General features: G+C 46.0%; 1 protein-coding gene across 1 annotated transcript; it reads right to left on the bottom strand.

The window, feature by feature from the left end:
- Positions 1-9,783: 9,783 nt before the first annotated feature.
- On the bottom strand, positions 9,784-11,667 carry LOC123123309 (uncharacterized). Its single transcript, XM_044543828.1, has 2 exons — positions 10,719-11,667; positions 9,784-9,873 (listed from the first exon to the last, which is right to left on the bottom strand). The coding sequence occupies exons 1-2, from the start codon at positions 11,272-11,274 to the stop codon at positions 9,851-9,853; spliced, it is 579 nt and encodes a 192-aa protein (XP_044399763.1). The 5' UTR covers positions 11,275-11,667; the 3' UTR covers positions 9,784-9,850.
- Between the last annotated feature and the right edge of the window lie 462 nt (positions 11,668-12,129).

The raw sequence follows: 12,129 nt of genomic DNA, 5'->3' as shown, positions 1-12,129 counted from the left end.
ATGACAAAGGGAACAACGTACGTTGTTATGCGGTCTGACCGATAAAGATCTTCGTAGAATATGTAGGAGCCAATATGGGCATCCAGGTCCCGCTATTGGTTATTGACCGGAGACATGTCTCGGTCATGTCTACATTGTTCTCGAACCCGTAGGGTCCGCACGCTTAAGGTTACGATGACAGTTATATTATGAGTTTATGCATTTTGATGTACCGAAGGTTGTTCGGAGTCCCGGATGTGATCACGGACATGACGAGGAGTCTCGAAATGGTCGAGACGTAAAGATTGATATATTGGAAGCCTATGTTTGGACATCGAAAGTGTTCCGGGTGAAATCGGGATTTTACCGGAGTACCGGGAAGGTTACCGAAACCCCCCGGGAGCTAAATGGGCCATGATGGGCCTTAGTGGAAAAGAGAAGAGGCAGCCCTACATGGGCTGCACGCCTCCCCTTCCCCTAGTCCTATTAGGACTAGGAGAGGTGGCCGGCCCCCTCTCTCTCTTTCCCCCCTCCGCGAATCCTATTCCAACTAGGATTTGGGGGGGGGGGGGAATCCTACTCCCAGAGGGAGTAGGACTCTCCTGGCGCGCCACACCTTGGCCGGCCAGCCTCCCCCCCTCTAGTCCTTTATATACTGAGGTAGAGGCACCCTAGAAACACACAAGTTGATCCACGTGATCTATTCCTTAGCCGTGTGCGGTGCCCCCAGCCACCATAGTCCTCGATAATACTGTAGCGGAGTTTAGGCGAAGCCCTGCTGCTGTAGTACATCAAGATCGTCACCACGCCGTTGTGCTAACGGAACTCTTCCCCGACACTTTGCTGGATCGGAGTCCGGGGATCGTCATCGAGCTGAACGTGTGCTCGAACTCGGAGGTGCCATAGTTTCGGTGCTTGATCGGTTGGATCGTGAAGACGTACGACTACTTCCTCTACGTTGTGTCAATGCTTCCGCAGTCAGTCTGCGTGGGTACGTAGACAACACTCTCCCCTCTCGTTGCTATGCATCACATGATCTTGCGTGTGCGTAGGAATTTTTTTGAAATTACTACGAAACCCAACAGTGGCATCCGAGCCTAGGTTATTTATGTTGATGTTATATGCACGAGTAGAACACAAGTGAGTTGTGGGCGATATAAGTCATACTGCCTACCAGCATGTCATACTTTGGTTTGGCGGCATTGTTGGACGAGACGACCCGGACCAACATTACGCGTACGCTTACGCGAGACCGGTTCCCCCGACGTGCTTTGCACATAGGTGGCTTGCGGGCGACTGTCTCTCCAACTCCAAGTATGGCTACGCCCGGTCCTTGCGAAGGTTAAAACGGAGTCTATTTGACAAACTATCGTTGTGATTTTGATGCGTAGGTGAGATTGGTTCTTGCTTAAGCCCGTAGCAGCCACGTAAAACTTGCAACAACAAAGTAGAGGACGTCTAACTTGTTTTTGCAGGGCATGTTGTGATGTGATATGGTCAAGACATGATGCTGAATTTTATTGTATGAGATGATCATGTTTTGTAACCGAGTTATCGGCAACTGGCAGGAGCCTTATGGTTGTCGTTTTATTGTATGCAATGCAATCGCGATGTAATGCTTTACTTTTATCACTAAGCGGTAGCGATAGTCGTAGAAGCACAAGCTTGGCGAGACGACAACGATGCTACGATGGAGATCAAGGTGTCACGCCGGTGACGATGGTGATCATGACGGTGCTTCGGAGATGGAGATCACAAGCACAAGATGATGATGGCCATATCATATCACTTATATTGATTGCATGTGATGTTTATCCTTTTATGCATCTTATCTTGCTTTGATTGACGGTAGCATTATAAGATGATCTCTCACTAAATTATCAAGAAGTGTTCTCCCTGAGTATGCACCGTTGTGAAAGTTCTTCGTGCTGAGACACCACGTGATGATCGGGTGTGATAGGTTCTACATTCAAATACAACGGGTACAAAACAGTTGCACACGCGGAATACTCAGGTTATACTTGACGAGCCAAGCATATACAGATATGGCCTCGGAACAAGGAGACCGAAAGGTCGAGCGTGAATCATATAGTAGATATGATCAACATAACGATGTTCACCATTGAAAACTACTCCATCTCACGTGATGATCGGTTATGGTTTAGTTGATTTGGATCACGTAATCACTTAGAGGATTAGAGGGATGTCTATCTAAGTGGGAGTTCTTTAATTAATTTGATTAATTGAACTTAAATTTATCATGAAACTTAGTACATGATTAGTATCTTGCTTGTTTATGTTTGATTGTAGATAGATGGCTCATGCTGTTGTTCCGTTGAATTTTAATGCGTTCCTTGAGAAAGCAAAGTTGAAAGATGATGGTAGCAATTACACGGACTGGGTCTGTAACTTGAGGATTATCCTCATTGCTGCACAGAAGAATTACGTCCTGGAAGCACCGCTGGGTGCCAGGCCTGCTGCAGGAGCAACACCGGATGTTATGAACGTCTGGCAGAGCAAAGCTGATGACTACTCGATAGTTCAGTGTGCCATGCTTTACAGCTTAGAATCGGGACTTCAACGACGTTTTGAACGTCATGGAGCATATGAGATGTTCCAGGAGTTGAAGTTAATATTTTAAGTAAATGCCCGGATTGAGAGATATGAAGTCTCCAATAAGTTCTATAGCTGCAAGATGGAGGAGAACAGTTCTGTCAGTGAGCATATACTCAAAATGTCTGGGTATAATAATCACTTGATTCAATTGGGAGTTAATCTTCCAGATGATTGCGTCATTGACAGAATTCTTCAATCACTGCCACCAAGCTACAAGAGCTTCGTGATGAACTATAATATGCAAGGGATGAATAAGACTATTCCCGAGCTCTTCGCAATGCTGAAAGCTGCGGAGGTAGAAATCAAGAAGGAGCATCAAGTGTTGATGGTCAACAAGACCACTAGTTTCAAGAAAAAGGGCAAAGGGAAGAAGAAGGGGACTTCAAAAATAATGGCAAGCAAGTTGCTGCTCAAGAGAAGAAACCCAAACCTGGACCTAAGCCTGAAACTGAGTGCTTCTATTGCAAGCAGACTGGTCACTGGAAGCGGAACTGCCCCAAGTATTTGGCGGATAAGAAGGATGGCAAGGTGAACAAAGGTATATGTGATATACATGTTATTGATGTGTACCTTACTAATGCTCGTAGTAGCACCTGGGTATTTGATACTGGTTCTGTTGCTAATATTTGCAACTCGAAACAGGGACTACAGATCAAGCGAAGATTGGTTAAGGACGAGGTGACGATGCGCGTGGGAAACGGTTCCAAAGTCGATGTGATCGCAGTCGGCACGCTACCTCTACATCTACCTTCGGGATTTGTATTAGACCTAAATAATTGTTATTTGGTGCCAGCGTTAAGCATGAACATTATATCTGGATCTTGTTTGATGCGAGACGGTTATTCATTTAAATCAGAGAATAATGGTTGTTCTATTTATATGAGTAATATCTTTTATGGTCATGCACCCTTGAAGAGTGGTCTATTCTTGTTGAATCTCGATAGTAGTAACACACATATTCATAATGTTGAAGCCAAAAGATGCAGAGTTGATAATGAGAGTGCAACTTATTTGTGGCACTGCCGTTTAGGTCATATCGGTGTAAAGCGCATGAAGAAACTCCATTCTGATGGACTTTTGGAACCACTTGATTATGAATCACTTGGTACTTGCGAACCGTGCCTCATGGGCAAGATGACTAAAACACCGTTCTCCAGAACTATGGAGAGAGCAACAGATTTGTTGGAGATCATACATACAGATGTATGTGGTCCGATGAATATTGAGGCTCGTGGCGGATATCGTTATTTTCTCACCTTCACAGATGATTTAAGCAGATATGGGTATATCTACTTAATGAAACATAAGTCTGAAACATTTGAAAAGTTCAAGGAATTTCAGAGTGAAGTTGAAAATCATCGTAACAAGAAAATAAAGTTTCTACGATCTGATCGTGGAGGAGAATATTTGAGTTACGAGTTTGGTGTACATTTGAACAATTGTGGAATAGTTTCGCAACTCACGCCACCCGGAACACCTCAGCGTAATGGTGTGTCCGAATGTCGTAATCGTACTTTACTAGATATGGTGCGATCTATGATGTCTCTTACTGATTTACCGCTATCGTTTTGGGGATACGCTCTAGAGACGGCCACATTCACGTTAAATAGGGCACCATCAAAATCCGTTAAGACGACGCCTTATGAACTGTGGTTTGGCAAGAAACCAAAGTTGTCGTTTCTGAAAGTTTGGGGCTGCGATGCTTATGTGAAAAAGCTTCAACCTAATAAGCTCGAACCCAAATCGGAGAAATGTGTCTTCATAGGATATCCAAAGGAAACTATTGGATACACCTTCTATCATAGATCCGAAGGCAAGACTTTTGTTGCTAAATTCGGAAACTTTCTAGAGAAGGAGTTTCTCTCGAAAGAAGTGAGTGGGAGGAAAGTAGAACTTGACGAGGTAACTGTACCTGCTCCCTTATTGGAAAGTAGTACATCGCAGAAAACTTTTTCAGTGACACCTACACCAGTTAGTGAGGAAGCTAATGATAATGATCATGAAACTTCAGATCAAGATACTACTGAACCTCGTAGATCAACCAGAGTGAGATCCGCGCCAGAGTGGTACGGTAATCCTGTTCTGGAAGTCATGCTACTAGATCATGATGAACCTACGAACTATGAAGAAGCAATGGTAAGCCCAGATTCCGCAAAATGGCTTGAAGCCATGAAATCTGAGATGGGATCCATGTATGAGAACAAAGTATGGACTTTGGTTGACTTGCCCGATGATCGGCAAGCAATTGAGAATAAATGGATCTTCAAGAAGAAGACTGACGCTGACGGTAATGTTACTGTCTACAAAGCTCGACTTGTCGCAAAAGGTTTTCGACAAGTTCAAGGGGTTAACTATGATGAGACCTTCTCACCAGTAGCGATGCTTAAGTCTGTCCGAATCATGTTAGCAATTGCCGCATTTTTATGATTATGAAATTTGGCAAATGGATGTCAAAACTGCATTCCTGAATGGATTTCTGGAAGAAGAGTTGTATATGATGCAACCAGAAGGTTTTGTCGATCCAAAGGGAGCTAACAAAGTGTGCAAGCTCCAGCGATCCATTTATGGACTGGTGCAAGCCTCTCGGGGTTGGAATAAACGCTTTGATAGAGTGATCAAAGCATTTGGTTTTATACAGACTTTCGGAGAAGCCTGTATTTACAAGAAAGTGAGTGGGAGCTCTGTAGCATTTCTGATATTATATGTGGATGACATATTACTAATTGGAAATGATATAGAATTTCTGGATAGCATAAAGGGATACTTGAATAAGAGTTTTTCAATGAAAGACCTCGGTGAAGCTACTTACATATTAGGCATAAAGATCTATAGAGATAGATCAAAACGCTTAATTGGACTTTCACAAACAACATACCTTGACAAAATTTTGAAGAAGTTCAAAATGGATCAAGCAAAGAAAGGATTCTTGCCTGTGTTACAAGGTGTGAAATTGAGTAAGACTCAATGCCCGACCACTGCAGAAGATAGAGAGAATATGAAAGATGTTCCCTATGCATCAGCGATAGGATCTATCATGTATGCAATGCTGTGTACCAGACCTGATGTGTGCCTTGCTATAATTCTAGCGGGGAGGTACCAAAGTAATCTAGGAGTGGATCACTGGACAGCGGTCAAGAACATCCTGAAATACCTGAAAAGGACTAAGGATATGTTTCTCGTATATGGAGGTGACAAAGAGCTCGTCGTAAATGGTTACGTTGATGCAAGCTTTGACACTGATCCGGACGATTCAAAATCGCAAACCGAATACGTGTTTACATTAAACGGTGGAGCTGTCAGTTGGTGCAGTTCTAAACAAAGCATCGTAGCGGGATCTACATGTGAAGCGGAGTACATAGCTGCTTCGGAAGCAGCGAACGAAGGAGTCTGGATGAAGGAGTTCATATCCGATCTAGGTGTCATACCTAGTGCATCAGGTCCAATGAAAATCTTTTGTGACAATACTGGTGCAATTGCCTTGGCAAAGGAATCCAGATTTCACAAGAGAACCAAGCACATCAAGAGACGCTTCAATTCCATCCGGGATCTAGTCCAGGTGGGAGACATAGAGATTTGCAAGATACATACGGATCTGAATGTTGCAGACCCGTTGACTAAGCCTCTTCCACGAGCAAAATATAATCAGCACCAAGGCTCCATGGGTGTTATTATCATTACGGTGTAATCTAGATTATTGACTCTAGTGCAAGTGGGAGACTGAAGGAAATATGCCCTAGAGGCAATAATAAAGTTATTATTTATTTCCTTATAATCATGATAAAAGGTTTATTATTCATGCTAGAATCGTATTAACCGGAAACATAATACATGTGTGAATACATAGACAAACAAAGTGTCACTAGTATGTCTCTACTTGACTAGCTCGTTAATCAAAGATGGTTATGTTTCCTAACCATGAACAATGAGTTGTTATTTGATTACCGGGATCACATCATTAAGAGAATGATCTGATTGACATGACCCATTCCATTAGCTTAGCACCCGATTGTTTAGTATGTTGCTATTGCTTTCTTCATGACTTATACATGTTCCTATAACTATGAGATTATGCAACTCCCGTTTACCGGAGGAACACTTTGGGTACTACCAAACGTCACAACGTAACTGGGTGATTATAAAGGAGTACTACAGGTGTCTCCAAAGGTACATGTTGGGTTGGCGTATTTCGAGATTAGGTTTTTTCACTCCGATTGTCGGAGAGGTATCTCTGGGCCCTCTCGGTAATGCACATCACATAAGCCTTGCAAGCATTGCAACTAATGAGTTAGTTGAGAGATGATGTATTACGGAACGAGTAAAGAGACTTGCCGGCAACGAGATTGAACTAGGTATGGGATACCGACGATCGAATCTCGGGCAAGTAACATACCGATGACAAAGGGAACAACGTATGTTGTTATGCGGTCTGACCGATAAAGATCTTCGTAGAATATGTAGGAGCCAATATGGGCATCCAGGTCCCGCTATTGGTTATTGACCGGAGACATGTCTCGGTCATGTCTACATTGTTCTCGAACCCGTAGGGTCCGCATGCTTAAGGTTACGATGACAGTTATATTATGAGTTTATGCATTTTGATGTACCGAAGGTTGTTCGGAGTCCCGGATGTGATCACGGACATGACGAGGAGTCTCGAAATGGTCGAGACATAAAGATTGATATATTGGAAGCCTATGTTTGGATATCGGAAGTGTTCCGAGTGAAATCGGGATTTTACCGGAGTACTGGGAAGGTTACCGAAACCCCCCGGGTGCTAAATGGGCCATGATGGGCCTTAGTGGAAAAGAGAAGAGGCAGCCCTACATGGGCTGCGCGCCTCCCCCTTCCCCTAGTCCTATTAGGACTAGGAGAGGTGGCCGGCCCCCTCTCTCTCTTTTCCCCCTCCGCGAATCCTATTCCAACTAGGATTTGGGGGGGGGGGGAATCCTACTCCCAGTGGGAGTAGGACTCTCCTGGCGCGCCACACCTTGGCCGGCCAGCCTCCCCCCCCCTCTAGTCCTTTATATACTGAGGCAGAGGCACCCTTGAAACACACAAGTTGATCCACGTGATCTATTCCTTAGCCGTGTGCGGTGCCCCCAGCCACCATAGTCCTCGATAATACTGTAGCGGAGTTTAGGCGAAGCCCTGCTGTTGTAGTACATCAAGATCGTCACCACGCCGTCGTGCTGACGGAACTCTTCCCCGACACTTTGCTGGATCGGAGTCCGGGGATCGTCATCGAGCTGAACGTGTGCTCGAACTCGGAGGTGCCGTAGTTTCGGTGCTTGATCGGTTGGATCGTGAAGACGTACGACTACTTCCTCTACGTTGTGTCAACGCTTCCGCAGTCGGTCTGCATGGGTACGTAGACAACACTCTCCCCTCTCGTTGCTATGCATCACATGATCTTGCGTGTGCGTAGGAAATTTTTTGAAATTACTACGGAACCCAACAACACGTTCTATAATAGTGAACCGTTTGTGATGGGTCGCGCATCGTAAACGTAGCACCACAGAATACCGACTGCGATGGCAATGCGAGCACAAACGAGTAGGAGTACTATAGGGTCCCTATTGTAGCGCCCAAGATGCGATTCTATCCCAATCACGTGATGAATTCATGATTGGGGCACAACCACATTTTGAGCGCATAGCAAGGTGGTTATCATTACAACATATCATGTACTGAATAGAAGAGGATACAAGATAAAGGCTTACACTCGCCACAAGTTACAACATTCAATACAATAGTTCATCAATACATAGCAATCACCATACAGAAGAGCAGGATCCGACTACGGATGAAATCAAACGAAAAAGAAGAATGACATCCACCCTGCTAATCCCAGGTTCTCCCGACCCAGAACCTATCCCTTGATCAAAGAAGAAGTAGAACTCCAAAAGCAAGCAAGCATCACACTCGCATCAGATCATTGCATTACCTGTACCTGCAACTATTGTTGTAGTAATCTGTGAGCCACGAGGACTCGGCAATCCCATTACCATGGGTATCAAGACTAGCAAAGCTTAAAGGGTTTGGAAAGGATAAGTGGCGAGGTTGCAGAAGCGACTAAGCATTGTATGGTGGCTAACTTATGAGTACAAGAATAAGATAAGAATATACGCAACGGTCGCAAACTAGTAATGATCAAGAAGTGATCCTGAACTAGTTACATTCAAACATAACCCAACCGTGTTCTCCTCTCGAACTTCCCCGAAAGGAGACAGTCACGGTTATGCAATGCGGTTGGTGTATTTTAATTGAGTTTACTTCAAGTTCACTACAACCGGATATTAACAAATTCCCATCTGCCACATAATCGCGGGCACGGCTCTCGGAAGTTTAAACCCTGCAGGGGTGTCCCAACTTAGCCCATGACAAGCTCACGATCCGCGGAGACAATTCTCCATCGCGGGACACCCGACCAGACTCGGAATCCCGGTGCACAAGACATTTAGACAATGGTAAAACAAAACCAGCAAGACTCCCGATGTGCCGACAAATCCCTATAGGAGCCGCACGTACCTCGTTCTCAGGGCACACCGGATGGGCCAGACGTCGGGTTGGCTGAGACCCTAGTCGCCCAGGGGGAGCCGGACATCGTCCGGTTTGGACCAACACTCAGACGAGCACTGGCCCGGGGGTTGATTAAAAATCCACGGGGGCCGGCAAGTCCCAATGGAAGTTTTGTTGTTATTAGGCAAATGGTAAAACCAATGTTGGGCCTTGCTGGAAGAGTTTAATTCAAAGCAAACTGTCAAGAGGGTCCCATACCCCTCATCGTGTTAGGGACATAAAATCAAGGAACATGACACCGGTACGACGGAAACTAGGGCGGCAAGAGTGGAATAAAACACCAGGCATAAGGACGAGCCTTCCACCCTTTACCAAGTATATAGATGCATTAATTAAATAAGAGATATTGTGATATCCCAAGATATCCATGAAATCCATGACCCAACATGGAACAAACTGCACCTGCAACTAGCAACGCTATAAGAGGGGCTGAGCAAAGCGGTAACATAGCCAAACAACGGTTTGCTAGGAAGGGTGAAAATGGTTAGAGGCTATCATGGCAATTTGGGAAGCTTGGTAAACAAGTGGTAGGTAGTGCGACATAGCAATAGCATCGAGACAACTAGCATAGCAAAGATAGTAGTGAGATCCAAGGTGACGGTCATCTTGCCTGAAATCCCGCTAGGAAGAAGAATGAGTCCATGAAGAAGACGAACGGACGTAGTCGAACGAATCCTCACAATCGCAACATTATCGAAACTATCAAGAAGAAGAAACACCGGAAAGAAACAAACAACATGGTAAACCAACAAGCATAGTCATGGCATGATCACAATCAAGTATGATGCATGTCTGGTTTAATGACTCGTGGCATGACAAAGTGCCACAAACAATACTACAAGTTAAGTGGAGTTCAATATGCAACGAGTTGCATATTAACGAAATACCACATGACTTATTTAGTTCTCTCTCGGTTATGTACCCAACAATATTAAATGTTATTAAACATGGAAAGGGGTGAAGCATAATAAAACTGCCTATCTAGGCAAGTTTAAATGAGGCCAGAACAACAAACAACAAGTCCGAAAAATCCCCATGTGCATATTTCAAAGTTGGTACTGTTCTGCCCTAAACCATATTTTAGAGTTGTTAAATAGCAAAAGTAAGTGCATCATGTTAAACTATGCATTATTCCACCCCATTTACATATAAAGTTTATTTAATTCGGAGCTACGGTGATTTAGTTATTAAATAAATCATTTTAACATGGCATCTAAGAAAATTTAAACAAACAACATTTTAAACATAGATGAAAGTGGCATATTATGAAACTAGATGAAATTCTAAGCATTTTACATATATAAAACATTTTAATCCGATGCACGGTTCAAGAGTTATTAAATGCATGAAGCATGAGGTTTTTTTTGTAAAACTGTAATTCTCCGGATAATAGATAATTCGCAGAACAAGAAAAAAACATGCGGGCCGAATCTGGTAGGCTGGCCCAATAAGCATGGGTGCAGAATAACAACAAGCGCACTGAGCACTAAACAACACTAGCGCTATTGGGCCAAAGCCCAACAATAGATGGAGGTGGATCTCACCTTGCGGCCCAGCGAGGCCGGTCGGTGGGGATGGGCTGCGGATGTGGCTTGGGCCGGTTTGAGCTGCGCGTGGAGATAGACTGAGGCGAGGCGAGGCGAGCTGGGCCTTGGCGCTGGCGGTGGCTAGCGACGCAGTTGACTGCTGCCTCCAGATCGAAACGAGGACCGAGGTCAACGCGGTCGAGGCAGGGGGAAGGAGTGGGACTTGGCGCTGGCCTCGTCCTTGCGTGCTTGCATGACAGAAGCAGGCGACGGCGCCGTGCTGACTTGGCGCGGGACTTGGCAAGGCTCCGGTAGCAGGGACTTGTGCGGGGTCTCCAGTGACAAGGGGCAAAGAAGCAGCGAGGCAAGGGACTTGGCGCTGCGATGGAATCCTGCCGGATTCGGTGTAGCGGAGGTCACGAGCGAGGTGGGGGAAGGCGGGGCGTGGAGCTCCGGGTGGGCGTCCATGGCGATGCAGAGGACGGGGATGGCCTAGAGACGGCGGGTCTGCTTGCGGGAGCTCCGGCGACGAAGGGAAAACAGCAGGAGGGGACATCCACGGGCGGCCATCCATGGCGCTCCTGCTCGGTGAAAGGAAAAACGAGGGAGAGAGAGGTTAGCGGAGGCGGGAGGAGCAGGGGAAGAAGGAAAAGCAGTAGGGACGGCTCTCATCTGCTGGGTGCGCCGACGACGTGGCTGGCCGAACGGAGGCGGGGACGCGGGGCTCTGGGAGAGCACCTGCTCAGGAGAGGATCGAGGAGGCTTGCGAGGTTGGGGATGAGGTCGAGCACGGGAGGCCGGTGCTGGGTTGGTGTGGGAGCTCCTAGATAGGGGCTCGATCGGCGCGAGCGGGGGGAATCGAGCGAGGTGGGTCGAAGGGGGGGTGCTGGTTGGCCTGGTGCTGAAAACGAGGGACGGAGAGAGTGGATGCGGGTTGGATCCCGAGGAAGAGGAGTGGCGGTGGCGAGGAGGATTGGTGGATTGGACAGGATAGGCTAGGGTTTGACTGTATAAATAGGTAGGGTGCCTTGACTAGGGGCTAAAAGGACCCTTCGATTTAGATCGGACGGTCGAGATAACTAGGTTGGGGAGTCCAATGAAAAAAACGGAGATGTTTTATAGATGTTTGGGGATGATCCGGACCCGACGGTAATGATAGTCGGGTTCAGGTTCGGGGAAGTTTCGGACACGGGTGAGGGGTCGATGCACTGTGCAAAGAGACTCCGGTTTAGGCAAGAGGGAAAACGAAGAACAAGGTTGGTCTCGAAACGGTCAACGAAAGCAAGGGGGGACGCGGCAACTATGAGGGGATGCAAGTTTGAAAACAATGACGGCAACGGAGTGCCGATGCAATGTAGATGATGCAATGATGAAATGCAACAAACAAGTAAACACACAACAACAACGAAATAACTGGAAGGCTTCTGGA

Source organism: Triticum aestivum, chromosome 1A (genome assembly GCF_018294505.1).
Source record: "Triticum aestivum cultivar Chinese Spring chromosome 1A, IWGSC CS RefSeq v2.1, whole genome shotgun sequence".
NCBI lineage: Eukaryota > Viridiplantae > Streptophyta > Magnoliopsida > Poales > Poaceae > Triticum > Triticum aestivum.
Note: the sequence above shows the minus strand (reverse complement) of the source record. Positions and strands in the feature narration are given on the sequence as shown.